Source organism: Sturnira hondurensis, unplaced genomic scaffold (assembly GCF_014824575.4).
Source record: "Sturnira hondurensis isolate 20B ecotype Veracruz unplaced genomic scaffold, ASM1482457v3 Scaffold0018728, whole genome shotgun sequence".
Classification (NCBI taxonomy): domain Eukaryota; kingdom Metazoa; phylum Chordata; class Mammalia; order Chiroptera; family Phyllostomidae; genus Sturnira; species Sturnira hondurensis.
Genome location: NW_028091359.1, coordinates 14002772 through 14021833, shown reverse-complemented (window position 1 = coordinate 14021833; position 19062 = coordinate 14002772). Strand labels below are relative to the sequence as shown.

The 19062-nt window shown below is 46.1% G+C and overlaps 1 protein-coding gene across 1 annotated transcript in view; it reads right to left on the bottom strand.

The window, feature by feature from the left end:
• Nucleotides 1-18944: 18944 nt before the first annotated feature.
• LOC119003581 (acid-sensing ion channel 2-like) overlaps nt 18945-19062 on the bottom strand; it is an 873668-nt gene continuing 873550 nt past the window's right edge. Inside the window, exon 4 of the mRNA XM_037070037.1 lies at nt 18945-19028. Coding sequence (XP_036925932.1) covers nt 18945-19028 — 84 coding nt within the window. The remainder of the gene's footprint in view (nt 19029-19062) is intronic.

The following is a 19062-nucleotide window of genomic DNA, read 5'->3' as shown; positions in this document are numbered from 1 at the left end:
TTGATTTGAAACTTTCTTATTTTTTAAAGATAGGTGTTTAATTCTATAAATGTCCTTTTTAGTACTGCTCTTGTGGCATCTCCAAATTTTCATTTTTATTCAGCTCAAAATACTTTCCAGTTTATTTTTTGATTTCTTTATTCACTGATGGATTATTTAGAAATATGTTATTTAATTTCTAAATATTTGAGGATTTTTCAGATATCTTTCTGTGATTGATTTCTAATTTAATTCCATTATGATTGGAGAACACACTTTGTATGACTTGAACCCTTTTAACTTTATTGAAATTTGTTTTGTGGCCCAGAATATGGTCCATTTTGGCCAATGGCCTTTGCATAGTTGAAGAGAATGTGTATTTTGTGATTGCTGCAGTGAGTGTAGATGTCCCTTAGGTCAACTTGGTTGAGCGTGTGGTTCAAGTCTTCTACATCCTTGCCGGTTTTCTCTCTGCTCATCCCAACAATTATTGAGGAAGAGGTTTGAAATCCCCCGATTATAATGGTGGATTTGTCTACTATTCTTTGCAGTTCTATCAGTTTTTGCTTTTTGTATTTGTGAAGCTTTGCTACCAGGTGAATAAATCTTTAGGATTGTCACGTCTTCTTGATGAATCCACCCTCTTGTCGTTATGTAATGACCTCCTTTATCCATGACGATATCATTGGCTCTGAAACCAACTTTGTCTGATGTGAGTGTAGCCATCCCAACGTTCTTTTGGTGAGTGCAAGGATGATATATATATATATATCTCCATCCTTTTCTTTTAGCTCTTCGTATCTTTATATTTAAAATACATGTTCTTGGTAACCATAGTGTTGGGACTTGCTTTTTTATTCAGTCTGACAACCTGTCCTTAAACTGTCACACAGAAACTGTTGTCATGTACTGTGATTATTGACGTGTTAGAGGTGAGCCTGTCATGCTGCTATGTGTGGTCTATTGGGTCTGCTTGTTCTCTGTTCCCCTTTCCCTCATTTTCTGCCTTCTGTTAGAGCAACTGAAGTTTTTTTTGTGATTCCACTTACGCTTTTTATTGGATTATTAGCTACAACTTTATTTCTCATATTTTAGTGATTTCCGTGGGGTATATTGTGTATATCTTTAACTTACCACTGTCTACCTTCAAGTGAGACTACTAAACTTCATGTATAGTATAAGAATCTTACAATAGCATTTTCCCATTTCCCAGAACTCCCTTGGCCTTTAAGCTATTGCCGGCATTCATTTTACTTATGTTATATATTGTACATATGCTCCTTTGTTATACATGTTATAATGTACATGTGTTATAAACCTCCCAATACATAGGTTATAAACTCCACAATTATTATCATTTAAGCAGCCAGTTTCCTTTGAAATGAATTTTAAGAAGATAATATCATATATTTACCAGTGTGGTTACCATGTTTAGGGCTCTGCATTCCTTTTATGTGGCTCCCCATTCCCATGTGGTGTCATTTTCCTTTTGCCTAAAGGACTACCTTTAATGTTGCTTGGAATACAGAGCTGCTGGTGATGGAGGTGCTGGGGTAAGAATCTGCTGTATCTCCAGTTTTTATATATCTGAAAAAGCCTTCATGTTGCTATATTTTTGGAAGGTATTTTCACTGGGTTCACAATTTTGGACTGAGATTTTTTTCTTTCAGTACCTATAAGATGTTGCTTCTGTCCTCTCACTTGCGCTGTTTCTGATGACAAATCTACTACCATCCTTATCTTTGTTTCTCTGCATGCAATGAGTTATTTCTCTCTGGATGCTTTTAAGTTTTCTCTTGTTACCAGTTTCAAGCAATTTTAGTATAGTCTGCTTCATGTTTCTTGGGACTGGGGTTTGTTGAGCTTCTCAGATCTGTGGATTTATAGTTTTCATAAAATTTGGAAAAGATTTAGCCATCATTTCCTCAAATACTTTTTCTGCCCCTCCTTTCTTCAAATTCTCCAAATATTCATGTTAGGCCATTTGAAGTTGTTCCATGGGACACTGACACTTTTCATTTCGAATAGTCTTTGTTGTCTCTGTGTTTCATTACTATTTTTTTGAGGTAAATGAATCTTTTCCTCTGTAATGATTAACTTGCTGTTAATCTCATCCAGCATATTTTGCACTTCAGACATTGCAGTTTTTTTAATCTCTAGAAGCTTAATTTTACATAGTTCATGTTCACACTTTGGACACATGGGACTTAGTTATAACTGTTTTAATGTCCTGTTGGCTGTTTCACATATGTCTTAGTTCTGAGTTGGTTTCAATGGATGGATCATCTTCTCACCATAGGTCATATTTTCCTACTTCTTTGCTGTCTAGTCCTGTTTGATTGGATGCCAGACATTGTGGATTTTATGATTTGGGTGTCAAATACTTTTGTATTCCTATAACTTTTCTCAAGTTTTGTTCTGAGACACATTTCAGTTACTTGGACATAGTTTGAGCCTTTTGGGTTTTGCTTTAGTATTTGCTACGTGGAAGCTGATAACCTTTAGTCTAGGGCTGATTCTTCCCCTCTCCTGATGCAAGACCCTTGTGGATACCTTGCCCAGTGTCCCGTGAACTATGAGGGCTCCCAGGTTGGCTGGTAGGAACAGGCACTCTTCCCAGCTCTGTGTGATTGTCGGGCACTGCTCCTGCAAATTCTCTCAGGTGGGTCTTTCACTGGCCTTTGGTTGTTTTCTCACATGCATGACCCAACCAGGAACCTGAATTCTGAGGGTGGGGTCCACTTTATAGATCTTTGGAGTTCCCTCTCCAAAGAGCAGAGAGCAGCCCTTTTCTCTTTGATATTCTGTCTTGTGAACTCTAGCTGTCTTGGGCTTCCTGGACTCTCAGCTCCACGTCCTCAACTCAGGGAGTCCATGGGGCTCTGCCTGAATCCCCCTCCATGAACTGTGGCCTGGAAGCTCTCTGAAGGATACAAGCTGGAACACTCCTACTGCTCCCAGCATTTTTGTTTCCCATCTCTCTAGGATCACTGTTTTTTGTTATCTAATATTCCGAACTCTTGAAAGCTACTGTTTCATATGTGTATATATATGATATATATATGTATATTTTCATATATACATATTCTCCTAACCTGAGGATTTGTTTTTTTTTAAGTTGGTCTTACAGAGAGAATGGGGGGAGGAGGAGAGAGAGAAACATTAATTGATTCCTCCTGTACATGCCCCAACCAGGGATCAAACTTACAACCTAAATATGTGCTCTGACTGGGAACTGAACCCACAACGCTCCAACCGAGTGAGCCATGCAGCCAGGCCTATCTTATATATTTTGTCTTTTTTTTTGGTAGTTTTGTGTGAGAGGATAAACCTACTCTGTTACTATATCTTGGTGAGAGGCAGGAGTCGAAGCCTCTACTACAAGCACCAGCCAAGCCCTGTCCACACCAGTCTCACTTTATTATTTTTTTCTTAAGATTTATTTTTAGAGAGAAGGAAAGGGAGGGAGGATGAGAGGGGAATAACATCAATGTGTGGTTGCCTCTTATGCATCACCTACTGGGGACCTGGCCCTGCATCCCAGGTATGTGCCCTGACTGGGAATCAAATCAGTGACCCTTTGGATTGCAGGCCTGTGCTTGATCCACTGAGCTACACCAACCAGGGCCACACCAGGCTCACTTTAGTACCAGGAGCTGAATGCTTTTCCCAGGTGAAGAGCAGATTTGAACCAGGTGTGCCTGGCTCCACTGTGTGTCATTGACTCTCCATCCAGAAAAGAGTGGTATAGCTACTCCACAAATGAAGTACTCGCACAGTCACAACCAAATGCTCTGATTTTTCTCAAGAGCCAAGTGAGATAGATTGGCATTATTAGCCCATATGACAGGTGGAGAGTCTGAGGCCCAAAGAGGTGTAGTGAACTGCCCGTGGCTGCATGAGAGAGTGAATGGCAGAGCTGGGGCTATAACCAGGGCCTCTGTCCTCCGCTCCTGGGCTGTATTTGCTGCTTCCTCTCTCCCTCACAGCAAAGCAGCAGGCAGGGAGCTCAGCTTTCATTCCTGATCATAATGACAAATGTATTTCTCCACGGGAAAGAGGACGAATCATCCAGTTCCCTGCTAGAAAACATGTGGAAAAGTGGTGCCCCGATGAATGCAGCCCAGGCGGGGCCACTGTGCTGTCTAGATGCATGGCATGTACAGTACAATCCTGTGTTTGTTGGCCGTTGCCATGGTGTGTGGACAAAATGGGAGTGTGTTTCCTTAGAAAATTTCCTCTGAAGTTCATTTCTACTAAGACCTATTGATGAAATGGCTAAGCCCCGGCAACAGCCATAACAACAGCAATGTTTGCTACCTAGCAGGAAGTAGGTTGTGATCATTAAGTGGCTTCTTGAAAGCTCGTAAAATGAAGCAATATCAATCATATTGGAAGAGAAGTTGGCATCAGAAAGATGTGGAGCTCTGGAATGGATTCTCTTTAACGGAGGGTCTTGTTTCCTTGTGGTTACCAGGAATTCTGCAAACGCAGCTATCAGAAGGCCCTGGCCTCTTGGGTGGCCTGTGAGCCCAGACAAAGGGTAGGATGGTGGGAAGAACACAGGCTTCGGAAGCTGAAAGATCTGGGTTTGAATTGTGTCTGTCCACTACTGAGCCTTAGTTTCCTCATCTCGAACATGGGCACAGGGACACCTATCTTGAAGGCAGCAGCGAGGCAGCATGGACTCGGCAGCTCGTGCCTGGTGCCCCTGATTAATGCCGTCGCACAGGAGGTCCCAAGAGTTGATGAACGAGGAATGATGGAGTGGATCGTCGTAGCTCTACTCAAAGAACCATGATGGAATCTAGAACTGGTGTTATAGAGCTCTCCTTGTGACAGGAGAAGGTGCATGTGGGAAGTGACATCGAGGGACAAAAGGAGAGAGAATATCAGGGTCCAAGGAACAAGCTGGATTAGAGATGACTGTCGAAATTTGCCCCACCCAAAGCCCTACAGAGAGCAGCCACCAGGGCTACGAGCAAGCAGAGGTTTTGAGGAGGCAAAACCAAGTGTAAATGTGTAAGCAGCATTCGGAAGTGGGCCAGCTAGGAGAGAGGATGGAGAGATGCAGAGACATCACTTGTTGCCTCTGAAAGGGGAGAAAGAGAGGGAGGAGAGGGATGGAAGGAAGAGAGAGAGAGAGAGAGCATGGAAGAAGAAGAAGAGCAGCTCTTTGAGTGGTTTCCAGATACCACGACTAGGTGCGTTGTCTGCTCTCAGCACGCCCTTCTGTCTGTCTGCCCTCTGCAGGCTTCCAGAACCGCAGCCCCTCCCTTGGGTCAGCCTCTGAGGCGATCTGCTCCTTGCAACCCAAGAGCTCTAACTGAGGCAGAAACAAATAAAGTATATACACTGGCAACTTCAAGGTAAGATACCCAAAGCACATATTGTCCCCCCCTATTTTTCTGTTTTCCCCCAATTTCTTTTTTAAAAATTGAATTTATTGGGGTGACATTGATTAATAAAGCTATATAGGTTTTGATTCTATAACACATCATCTGTACCAACCCAAGTCCAGTCTCATTTCATCATCATTTATTCCTCCTTTACCCTCTTCTACCTTCCCTCACACAGGAAGGTACCCTCTTCCCTCCTTCCCTCTTCGCCTTCCCCTCTGATCATCACCATACTGTGGTCTGTGTCTATGAGGTTTTTTCCTTAATCCCTTCACTTTTTCACCCAGTGCTCCTACCCCGACCCTCTGACAGCTGGGAGTCTGTTCTCTGTATCTGGGAGTTTGTTTCTATTTTGTTTGTGCATCCCTACATTCATGGCAGCATTATTTACAACCAAGATTTGGAAGCAGCTCAAGTGTCCATCAGTAGATGAGTGGATAAAAAAGCTGTGGTACATCTACACAATGGAATACCACCCCCCCATAAAAAAAGAGGAAAATTTTATCTTTTGTGACAGCATGGATGGGGCTGGAGAACATTATGCTGAGTGAAATGAGCCAGTCAGAGAAAGATGAGTACTGTATGATTTCACTCATATGTGGAATCTAATGAACAAAACACTTCCCACCCCACCAATTTCTTAAGTTATGGCAGCTGCTGCGGGCTCTTTTCTGTGTTCCTCCCAGCCCTGCTCCTCATCATGCTCTCCCTCCATTTTGTTTGGAGGCTCCTGTGCCTGTGTGGACATGTTTGGGCATGACCCTCCCTTGCCCTAGGCCTTCTAGTAATTTCTGTTTCCCTCTGCTGGGCTGCCTTTCCTTCCTCCGCACCCGCCCATTCGTGGGAGGCCTCACTCCAGGTGCAGCCCCCCTGCCCCCAGCCTTCTCCAAGCCTGCCCTGGCCTGAGCGAAAGCAGAATATCCCCAGGCACTCAAGGGCAGTGTTTCTCAAAGGCTAGCATCCTGGGCTATAATGTTGGGCTGATCCTAATTCCAGGCAGTAGTACCATTTCCTAGCTGGGTATTTTTGGGCACGTTTCTTAATTTCTCTGTGCTCCAGTTTTATTTTCTGTGAAATGGTTTCCAGTCGTTTCTACTTAATTAGATTTGAGAGGCACACCTGAGGTAATGGCTGTGCTGCTCTGAGAAGCGTTCTGGGTGCAGGAAACACCAGCTCTGACTCTTTGAAAGGCTTTTCTGCGGAGTCGTGTCTCTACTCTTCGGCTTCCCTCTGAGGGGTGGAGGTCCTGGGGTGTCCCCCTCCGTGCGGTTCTAAACGCGGCTAAACTCTGGCTCCTCTCCTCCACCCGCCACCACTAAGCACCAGCGTGTGCCCTTTGGGTCATAGACACCAGGGGTGGGTCTGGGCTTGGCCTCCAGAGCAGCCTGCCCGCTCCGGGGGTCACCCTCCACCCTGGCTGGCTCCTCTCCTGCTTCTGGCTCCCGTCAGGCCATTTTGTGGAGGTTTGGGGTGCTCAGCTCAGTTCACTTCGATTCAGAAAACACTGCCGGAGCTCTATTGCACTGGGAGCACTGGGGTGGGGGCGCACGGAGGAAGGAGTCTCAGTGTCAGAGACACACACGCAGCTAGAAGACCTGGGAGGTCAGCACCCAAATCGGGGCAGGGAGATGGTGTCAGCTGAGAGTGAGGTCAGCTTTAGCTGAGAGTGGGGACACCCTGTGAAGCAGCCCTGAGCTGAGGGCGCCGAGTTAGGGAAGAGGATTATTCAATTTCAGGAGCCAGGGCATGGTTAAGGACAGCCGTGGATCTGTTCCGGCCTAGTCAACCCGATCCAATCGAATTCAGCTGATCCAGCCCAGTGAGCTAACTAACTAAGCCGCAGTGGAGGGAGCATGAGGTAGTGCTGGCACAGTGGTCTTCAGTGATCCTTGGGACAGCGCGCTCTGGCCCCAGACGGTGGGGGCGGGGGGGGGAGCACTTAAAACATTTTTTTTTATTGAAAAAAAAAAAAGATCTTCATGAAAGTTCCTTTTCCTAAAAGGAAACCTTCAGGGGAAGGAGGCCTTTCCCTGTGGTGTCTGCACAAACAGGAAGCAGAGAGGAGTTTGGGGGAGGGTGTCCCGGGGAAGGCATTTCAGGACCAGCCTGGGCAGGAGGCTGTCCCTGGCGGGAGGGAGCAGGCCCCCCACCTTCACGTGAGCCTGTCTGTCTGTTAACCACCGGATCCAAACCATAAAACATATTTGTAAATACATGCATTATGCGCACCCTTAAAAATGTGTACAATTAAGACATAAAAATACACAAATTCATTCTTGTTATAAATACTTCAAGGGCCCAGAAAAACAAAAACATCTTGCATACTCAATTCTGCTCCTTTCTTCCGAGCGGCTCTCAGAATGGCAGGTACGCCTCCAGAAATTTTCTGCGCGCCACTGCGCACACACGTGCATTTATAAATATACAGCTTAGCTGAACGCATTTTGTGCACAAATGGGATTACACTGTATGCATTGTTCTGTAATTTGCTACTTTTTACTTACCGATAGGTCTTGGAAAATTTCCCCAAGGGACCTCCAGCTCTCCCTAACCCGGTTTAACTGTTGCAGCGTGGTGGGGGATGCATGCGTATTTGCCCTCCTTCATTTAATCATCCCCTACTGATGAACATTTAAGTCGTTTCCAAACTTTTGCTCTCACAAGCAGTGCTGCAGAAAAGGTCTTAGTCCACGCTTCTTGGGCTACATTAAGTAAGTATTTCTTTAGAACAGAAAGTAAGTAAGTAAGTATTAAGTAAGTATTTCTTTAGAAAAGAGAAGTGAAACTGCTAGATTTGCAGGGTACACGCGCTTTTGTGTGTTGCGTCCCCATCCACCTCTCTAGCCCCAAGACTCTCCCAGTTTTACACGCCCCTCAGCAGCTGTCTCACCTGCCTCTCTAGAGATAGGGGTGCTTCTTTGCCGGGGTCTCGTTCCCCTTGTGGTTGTTCTTCTTGCATTTCTCTTGGGTCTCCCTACAGACCTTGGTCAAATGTCATCTTGTCCTTTGCCACCCAATTGAGTAAAAGGTCGAGTTGTAAGGGCTCTGAGTGCTATTTCAAAACAGAAAGCAGATACATCAAGGAGCAAGGACTCTCATTTCAGAGTGATTTTTTATTCTACGATAGGATCTGTTGTAGGGTTTGGAGCAATCCAGTAACTAAAATTAAGCCTACAATTCATTCATTCATTCATTCATCCACTCACTGATTTATAGCGTTAGGCTCTGTGCTAATTGTTCTGCATTCCTTGTCTTCAAAGGGCACACTCTCATTGAATAGAGCAAGACATGCCAATAACTTGTATTATTAGGTACATGTATATTAATAGTTGGTTGGCTTTTGTTAAAATGTTTTAAATGCTCAAAAAAAAAGAGGAAAAAAGAGAGATCTCAGTAGGTGAGGGACCAAAGATGCCTGGGGATGGAGCAGTCTAGCAGGTTAGCGCCAAGTTTACCTGGCGCAGCAGATGGCTGTCCGGCCAGTTTGTCACAACAGGAACACACCAGGGGCTTCTCTGTCTCTGGGCAGCAGTTGTTTCCACTCGTGAAGGGGAAGGGGAGATAGAAAAGAGATGTTTTTATCAGGCCCCCCTTCTTGTGCCCTTGCCAGGGGAGTGTGGCACTCAGCAGGACTGTTCATATTCATCATTCATCCATCTATTCATTCATTCATTCATTTACTCATGTTGATATTTCTGAAAGATCAGCTTATGATGATCTAACCTTCCCACTTGGCAGGAAAAAAGATGAAACAGCTTTCATCCTGCCTATGAAAGTGTCCTCTGCACATATTTTTTTTGTCTCTTATTTAAAAAAAAAAACAAATACATCGGGAGCCAAGGCTACACTGTTCAGAGTTCAGACAGTGAGCTGCTCATGAATCAAAAGATAATGTGTACTGGATAGCAGTGACCCGACCAAAGGATGTTCTGATTTATTAACTTGTCTCCTGAGGAAGATAAAGTTGGTGAGCTGAATGGGCATAGTGGGTCTCCTTTCTCCTGCCTGGGTTTGAGGAAATAAGCCACCGAGAGATAAGCAAGTGGCTTCTGACATCAGAGCCAGCACAGAGAGGGTCCAGGAAAAGTTCTGCCCTAACGGGTGCTAGTGAGGGTGGGCACCCCCCCACACACCCCGCCACACTTGGATCCAGGCTGCGGCTGCCCTAACCAGTTAGTACAATTTACGGCTTATCCTTTTTTTTCCCTACGCACTCAGTCAGTAAAGGGACCTTTTTTTTTTTTTTTTTTAGTTTCTAGCGTTGAAGACTATTTAATTCAGTTACATAATACCTGGAGGCTAGGTAGAGCTTAAATGGACTGTAAATTATTGAAAGTAGCCCTCCGAATTATAAGAATTGTAAGACCTAATATCTTCCCCTAGGCAATTGGCAGTGTACTCGGGGCGCATTACATGCATACACACAGCTCTTAATCTGTAATTGTTTGATTGTCTGCTTCTCCTGAGAGACCGGAAACTCTGAGAACCAAGTCAGTCCTGTGTCTTCCTGCCTAACACAGTGTCCCGCACATAGTAGATGCTCAGTAAATAAATGAGTCATCAGGAAATGATCCAAGAATGGGGTGGAAGGGCTCCAGGCCTGTGTGAGGGGCAGTGTGTGGATCAGAGGGGTGGGCGTCACTGAAAAGCCGCGGGGTATAATCATCGGAAGAGGTGACAGCTGGGACCATGTTGTGGGATTTGGGCTTTATTCTCTAGGTTGGGAAAGACATTAATGTGTTTCAAGCAGGGAATGGCATGATAAATTAGGCTCTTCTTCTCTCTTTCACACATTTATTTATTTATTCGTTTCATTTAATATAATTTGTTAAGCATCTTCTACTTGCAAATGTAAAAAACAGAAATAAGATAGGGTCATACCCTTAAAGAGCTCACAATCTGGTAGGGAAGACAGATAAATAAACAGATGATTATAACGTGTAAATTTTATGCTAGAGATTCACACAGAATACTCTACGATGGCTTTCTGGGGGAGGTGACATTTGAGCCGAGTTTCAAAGGACACGTGTGAATTAGATAAGGAATGGGTGGGAAGGGTGTTGTTGGCCAGGAGAGAGAGGAGAGGAGTGTGTAATGCTTGGGAAAAACTGCGCACGGTTTAGTATAGCTGGTGCGTTGTGTGGGAAGCCAGGGGAGTAGACAGAGATGCAGCTGAAAAGGTGGGCGGGAGCCAGAGCAGAAAGAGCCATGAGGAGACTCCTGGATTTCCTCCTGTGGGCGATGGGGGGAGGGAAATGCTCAGATCTGTGTTTGAGGAAGATCATGCTGATGCAGAGAATGGATGGGGGAGGGGCAAGATGGGCAGCAGGGAGACCAGCAAGGCAGCTGCTATTCTAAGCCAGGTGAAGAACCATGAGCAACCGAATTAAGTACTGTCTGCTGTGAGGGATAATAACAGCTAGCACTTATGGAGTACTTACCTTATAGCAAGAACTATTCTACATGAATGCATTAACTTGCTCGGTTCTCTAGCCATGCACTGAATGAAACTGTCATCATTCCCATTTTACAGATGAGGAGAACGAGGCACAAGGCCAAGATGAATTCAGATTTGTTCTCAGGCCATTTACAGAGTTGGGGAATCCAGGGGAAGCAGCAATTTTAGGGTGCAGCTGTAGGATCAAAGGAAGGGGATGAGCTCTGTTTAGACTGTCATTTGAGATGCCCATGGGGTTCCGAGAGGAGGTGTTTGGCAGCACCTGGATTGCTGGGTCTAGAGCTCAGGAAAGACATCTGGACTGGGGTTGGCAATCTGAAAGTCATGGCAAAGGCCAAAGTCATTCAAGGACAATGCAGACTGGGAGGTGCCAAAAACAGCATCCTGGAGGGCCTGTCATCAAAGGGGTGAACAGAGAAAGAACTGCTTATGAAGGGGACTAAGTAAGAGGAGCAGGCAGGGAGCTGAGAAGACAACCAGACCAGGATGGAGAAGAGTGTCACAGGGAGAGTGTGGTCCAGTCCTCACGCTGCTGAGAAACCTGGTAGGACGAGGCGTGAGGAGCATTCTTATCAACAGAGAGGGGTTTGGCCACAAGATTTCATGGCTGACCTTGACATAGAAAAGTTTCAGTGGAGTGCTCGAGGTGGGCTGGGAAGTGAAAGAGAGGTGAGGAGGTGGAGAGTTCTCTCTAAAAAGAACTCTTTGGAGACTCTTTGTTGGAAAGAGAGGAGAGAGAGAGAGAGAGGCTTGGGCAGGGGGGGAGGCAGGATGGAGTGATGCTCTCTCCTTGTAAGACTTGTGCATATTTTATGTGGACTCATTTTGGGACTCCAGCTCATCCCAGCCCATCAACAGTTCTCCCTCCTCTAGTCCTTGCCATCACCTCCACCTGGATAAAAACAAATTCTCATTGCACAGAAAAAAATAGTGAAAACCCATCTATTGGTAAAATCATGTGGGGATCTGAAGGTATTTCTATTTTAGAGGCTGAGAGGCAACAAGTGATGAAGTAGCTAAGCTGGTGGATGCCTAATGGAGTCTCATTTTCATCTCTTTATGGGGAACAATGTGCCCTGTTGTTCATGGAGCGAATGGCCAAACAGCAGGCTCTTCTGCTTTCTGCTGTCTCCCTGGTGCTTTCTGGAGCAGAGCTGGCTGCTGCTGTATTTCTGAGGCTCCTGCTTTGACAGTTTGAAAGTTGCTGAAGGCACAGGTAATAAATTCTCTCCCCTGCCTTGAAAAAAATAAACAGGGCAAGCCTAAATTTCTAATGGGGCCCATGAAAACACAGCTACTAAGGATCATGAATTTGGCTGTGAGATGGACATGTAAGCCGTCTCTTCCTCATGACTGAGGAAGTCATGTTAGGACTTTGAGGGGAGCTGTCTATAGCAGGCAGGGGACACCCCTCTCAACCATTGGGTCTTTTATTTGGGGTGGGGGATACGGTTTCCCATGGGAAACCATGGAGGGATCCCCTCCAAATGTTGGCAATGTGGTCAACCTACATCAAGGGCAAAGGCTTGGGCTTCTGCTGGAGCCAATGGGGCTCACACACCTCGCCGATGACCTAGCTGAGGCCAGCAGGACCTAAGTGTTGGTGTTTGCCTTCATGTACAGCCCCAGATAGGCTTGTGAACGGCTGCTGGATGCAGGGTAAGATGTGATGATGGGCATTCTCGTGGTACTTTGGGTATAGCTCAAGTGAAGAGCCAACACAGCCAGGTGGTGGAATCGAAATGCTTCTCATACCCAGTGGCTCCAAACTGAGTAGTGATTTCCGACATTGGCTTCCCAAGGGGTTTCTGGCACCCTCAAATATAAACCCAGGGAATTTTCAGAGAATTTCCCGAATACTGAAGCTGGTGGCCAACCAACAACCCAGGAGCTCCTGAGTCATTTTCAGGCCTACCAAGAAGCATGGGCAAGATAGTAGATTAAATATTAGATGAATACATGGATATAAAAATTTATTTATTTTTTCAAAAGATTTTATTTATTTATTTTAGAGAGAGGGGAAGGGAGGGAGAAAGAGAGGGATAAGAAACATCAATGTGTGGTTGCCTCTCACACGCCCCCTGCTGGGGACCTGGCCCACAACCCAGGCCTGTGCCTTGACTGGGAACTGAACCTGTGACTCTGGTTCGCAGGCTGGCACTCACTCCACTGAGCTGCACCAGCCAGGGCTGGATATAAACATTTAGAAAACAGAAATCTTTGAGGCCTTTTGAGCAGGGGGTGGGAGGTGATAAGACCCTTTTACTATCAAATCACGACTGGCTGTCCCACCAGGAATCAGCAATCACCTTGAATTTGGGGCGCAGAGTCTGACTGGTGATGTCAACACTGAAGACAGTTTGCCTTATGTTCTTACGACGAGACCATCTCAGGTTTGCACTTGCATGAACATTCGCTTACCCATGTAATTCTTCCCGAGGGTTCCAGAGTTCTGTCCTGGCCCTCTCGTCTGTTCCATCTACTCTTCTGTTCCATCTACTCTTCTGTGTACAGGCTGCTTCTAGGCCTACAGCTCTAGCCCTGATATCTTCCATAAGTGTTTGGTTTGATTAGGGTCTCTGAGTGTGCAACCAGAAATAGTAAGATATCATCATCAATCATAGGCTGGCTTAACATCCTCAGGCAGGAGGGCCCTTAGGGCAGATTCTAATGGGCGTTTTGGCAGGGGTAGGTGGTGGGGGCAGGGAGAGCGTTAGAGTGCAGCATTTGCGAGCTACTTGAGCACAGAGTGCAGATTGGAGCGTTAGAGTGCGTTTATTCTCTCAGCAATGCACATTTGCTGAGCTCATATACAAACAAGACTCTGAGAAGCTACTTGTATGTACAATCAGAAAGACACAACAGTTGCTCTCAGGGAGCTGTCAGTCTATGGTGAGACAAGGCTGACGGAGGCCAAAGAAGAAAGTTCCTAAGAGGCGGGTGTAAGGAGCAGTGATGCACAAGATAAAGTAAGTCCCGTAAGGAGAGTTCTGTATCTCTTTAGGAATGTGACAAAATCGCCAAAACCCCTACTCCATCCTGCGAGCACCCCAAGGCCAGGACCAGGTCTTGCTTACCTTTACTTTCCCAGCACAGTAGGTGCCCAGTGAATATTTGCTGGTGGAATCAATGAATGTACAATGTGCTGTGTGGAGCAACTAGCTGCTCCTTGGGGAGTGGCAGGAGGGGACCGGAAGGTCTTCTTAGAGGTCATGCTCTCTGAGAAGTATTTGGAAATAGGAAGAGACCTTTGCCAGGTAGGTAAGACAGGGAAAGGATTCTGGGTAGAAGGAACAGTGGGTGCAAATGCACGAAGGCAGGCATCCAAGTGTGTGCTGTACTGGGTGGATGGTTTTCCATACTGGAATGTGGGGTACAGGTTGCCCAGCCAAACACAGATAATGAGGCTGGAGAGTGGGCAGGGGCAGGTGGAATATGGCCTCAGAAGCCATTCTAAAGGGCTGAGATTGTGCAAGTTACTGGAGCCTGGGGACTTAAGGGTTTGGGGCAGGGTAGCTAGGTGACCACTGGGTTGAGAAAGGGGCACTAACAAGGAGCATGCTCAGAGCCTGTCTTCTAAAATTAGGACTGCTATTTACTCCAGCTCCTACAGAGCAGGGAGCGCTTGCAAAGTACAAAAGTGCTGTCAGTCAAACTTCCAGGTGGTAGCTGTGTGCTTGAGTGACACAGGCAGGGACTCCCAGGCTGTTAATGCTGGAGGCCCTTTGAAGTCATTTAACCCTTCCTCCCATGCTATGCATGGGCAACCTGAGGCCCAGGGAGAAAAGCAACCTGTCCAAGGTCTCATGGCACAGCCAGGACTGGAGTCCAGGCCTGTGGGCTCCTAGGCTGGTTCTCTCTTTGCAGATAGATCTGGCTCAAAGCAGAGCCCTGCTACCCTCCTGGCTATTCAACCTGAAGCAAGTTACTTAACTATGTAGTTTTGTCATCAGGACTGTGAAGGGAACAATATCTTTCTTTTGGGGTTGTTGTGGGGGCCTAAATGAGATAATGCAGCTTAATGCCTGGCAGGTTTATTATCTGCATTATCACTGTGCTCAGTGAGCAGTAACGTTTTTGTCTAAGCCTCGAGGCTCTGCTTCTGCTCCTGCTCCTGGCACAATATCCCAGGCCTGTCTCTGGCGGGGGTGGCCCTGGGGTCATGCAGGGGCTCAGTAGCTGCTGAGCCAGCCAGGGGGCCATTTCTCAGGCTGTCCACAGAGGCAGGCATACCTTGGCCTAATTGGGGTTAGGATAAATGCTGATTTAAAAAAGCAATTTGGTCTGCATTACAAAATAAAATGAAGACGTACTGAAAGAGGTGCCTATGTACTTTGGCATGGGTGGAATGCTTTTTAGCAAGAGACAGGACTTTTCCATTTACATGGAGATTCAGGGCAGGATTCCCCAAAGTCCCAGCCCCTCTTAAAGCTCTCACTGGGGAGTCAGTTTCCCTCCAGTGATTAACACCAACTTTCCAGGAAAGAGCCCTCTGCTCCCCACAGTCTTGTCATCCCTCCCGGCTTTCTTCTTCGAGACTCCCTTGAGCTTTGACCCCCAGTAGCAGAATCCTGAAAGGGGAACAATGTAGACTCATAGGCTGCAAGCCACACCGGGGTTTCCTTTCCTTTCCAAGAAAGGAAAACCACTGCTAATCGTTAACTGTGAGATGCAACTCGTTGGGGAACAAACCCTGATTTCAGAAATGTTACAATGTGAAAAAAATAGGCATCCTACGATCAAAGAAAGCAGTGTCTGAGGACCAGGGTCAGCTGGGCAGGATAGGTCAGTACTGAGGGCAGGATGGAAATGCAAATGGGTGCCAACCCTCAAACAACACTTGGCCTCACCGTATTCATTTACCGTAGTTTTCTGTGTGAGCACAGACACCAGCTCTGTTTTGTTTACCACTGTGTGCCCATCACTTCACTCAGAGTAGGTGTTCAACAAACATTTACTGAATGAGAAAAACAAAACAAAGCCACATTTATAAAACATGAGGAAAAACCCAGAAAAGAAAATAAATCATTCATAATCCCCACACTGGGCATATTTTGGCTTATTTCCTTCAAATCCTATGAATATGCTCTTTTATATACATGTAAACATAACACATTATCAGATTTAGCTTCGGGTTCTGTTTTTGTATTTCTCTATTAATATGAATGAAATGATAAAATGAGATGATGCGGAAATGCTTTGAAGACTGTAAAGTGTTGAACCAAATCTCTTATTATTAGTTATAATTATCACAGCAATATGGGTATGAATGAGGCTGATCTTCTGCGAATATACATCGAAGCAAACAATGACTTTGCCCTCTGGAGCTGGGAATGTGTTCTGCTCCTCCTCACGCTGGGGGGTCCCTCTGTTTCCTTTTGGGAAGAGAAAGAGACTGAAGGACTCTTAGAAGTCATCAGCTCCGACTTCCCATTCAGCCTAGAAATTTCTTCAGTGTCACTAATGGAGGGTAAGTGGGGGTAAGGGAGAAACAAGCATATCTCTCAGGCTGATGACAAACAGCAACCTGCAAAGAGCTTCCTTCTTTCCAAGCAGCTCGAAGGAGGTTTCAGAGAACGCTGCTCCCCCCACCTGCATACTGATAGCAACGAGGACAGAGGTGTCAACACAGCTAGGTCACTTGTGACAGGCAGGGCACTTACAGTAAACAAACCGCAGAGTCGGATTTGCTCTGGACAACTCATCAAAAATTCACCTTTAGTGAGTCAAAGAATTCGTGTTCACAGCTAGTAATTAGTCTGATCCATGTCTGCGTCTTTGAAGGGAGGAAGGCTTACTGACACAACACACGAAGGAAGGACTGACAAGGATTCTCTCCTGGACCAAACTCTGGCCAGGCCCCTCAGAGCCCTCTTCTCAGCTAAGCCTCAGTGTTGGTCTATAGAGACCTGAACAACTAACAAAGTTTCTTTCTTTTCCCTTTTTTTTTATTGTAATCCATTGATGAGAGAGAGAGAGAGAGAAAGAAACATTGATCTGTTGTTCCACTTATTTATGCATTCATTGGTTGATTCTTGTATGTGCTCTGACCGTGGTTCAATTCCCCAACCTTGGTGTTTTGGGACAATGCTCTGACAAATCGAGCTACCTGGCTAGGACACTCGTGGTTTCTAACAGCTCAAAGGATGACCCTAGATGCCCTCTTCCTTTCTCCCTCCCTTACAGAGTCCATGTCTGAGAAAACTCAAAGCTGCCAAAAGAATTTATTATTTGTTCCTGCCAACACTTGAAGGTGGGACCTCGGTCTCCCCATCTTCATGGGAGGGTTGGGGTATAATGTGAGTAACCATCAGTTGGAAACGCACATGGCCTTCACAGGGACCAACCTCACCTTCCCACTCTTTGCAGGTTCACTTCTTGGACTCTGCTCAAACCCCTTCTGTTCCTACTCCCCGCCCCACCCTGATTTTTCCTTTAAAACGCCCAGTCACTTCTGTACAAATTGAAGCTGAGTTCAGTTCATGCTGAACCTTCTTTGCAATGAGTACATTACTGATTAAAATCTGCCCTGGCCGCTGTACTTGTGTCTGGCCTTGTTTATCTTTGACAGAACTCGAAGGCTGGCTCTCACAACGAGGCTAATAGCTTGGGCTCCAATTCCTTCATCTGCGCGCCTTGGCTTGTTGCATTCTTACTCAATAAAAATTTTTTTCAATTGCAGCTGACATTCAATATTATATTAGTTTTGAGTATATAGCATAGTGGTCAGACATTTATATACCTTACAGAGTGATCCTCCCAATAAGTTGAGTACCCACCTGGAACCCATACATAATTATTACAACATTATTGACTATTCTCCGTGCTGTAATTTATATCCCTGAGACTATTTTTTTTCAAACCTTCAGCCCTGAACTTGGCTCCCTGCTGTCTGGTTTACGCCCTCCTTCCTTGTCCTTAAGGAGAGGTTTACTGGGTGCACAGCTAGGTTCCCACCTTGCATACCCCTGCACGCTTCATTTCTGCTTGCGCCACCTGTCTTAGCCCCTGGGGCCTGAAGGCCAGCCCAGCAGCCTCTGGGCCTGCCCCAAAGCTGCCACCCCACCCCCTAACATGCTGCAGTGGAGGCTGACCTTGGCCTTTAGCAATTGCCCAGGCATTAAGTACAGGGGCACAGTTCCTGAGGCCTACACCATCAATTTCCCCCCAGAGATTAAAAAATACAGCTCACTTACAATTTAAACCCAGATTCTAATACAGAAGGTATTAGTATCAGAGTATTATTGTTTTATAAAATGTCTAAAGTGCTCTCTGGTCAGTACTAAATAAAAGATGACATTTGAGTTAAACTTGGAAAACAAGCTGAACTTCTGAGTTACATGTGTACCTCTTTGAAGATCACTCCTGCACTGTGCTCCCCAATTCTCCCTTTCTGGTGCAACAGCTGGTGCCTCCGACCACTCACTTCCCTCACTCTTTTGCCCTGGGCCTCCCAGGGTGAATTGTCTTGTACGATCCGGGTTAGGATTTCCTCAGAGGCGCAGCCTAGCCAGCTTTTCATTCTAGGCAAACCGGGGATGAGAGAGAGAAATCCGCCCTGTGTCCTTCCACGGTCCTGCTTTGACACTTCCTCCCTGGAGGAGAATGTGCGCACATCTGCCTTCTACGACATGAAACCCATGTCAGACCTGAGGCTATGCCAGTCCTCACTCCACTGATGTGCAGAGGTGATGCAGCAGCCCTGCTTGGCTGGGAGGGTCCCTTCCCCAGCATCAAATTGGAGAGAGCAGGCAGGAACCATGCAGGAGGCTTCCTTCCACCTTAAGCTCTGTTACGAGAGTTGATGGCCCCATTCCTTTGCCTTTGTGTAGGCAACTTTGAATTATAGCAACACGTCAAGTGACGTGATGTATCAAATCCTGGTTAGCAGTTTCCCATAGGATCCACTGTTCCGCCTACCCCTCTCCCAAATATTTTTCCCCCCAGAATGTTCTAGTTAAAGAAAACCAAACCAAAAACAACCAGTTCAGTGAAAAAGGAAATAAGCTGGGTCTCCTTCACACCCAGTGTTGGGAACCGACAAGCAGCACTGGGGGACTGGGGTGCGAAGGTTCGCCAACATCTTCTCCACTTTCAGGGTGAGACCCTTAACTGAGCCCAGCCACGCCGCAGCCTCTGGGGTGATTCAGAACCTTCCAGAGGTGCGAATCCCATTTCTCCTCCTCATACCTCTGCCGGTGGCCGGGATAGGCCGAGGACCACTGA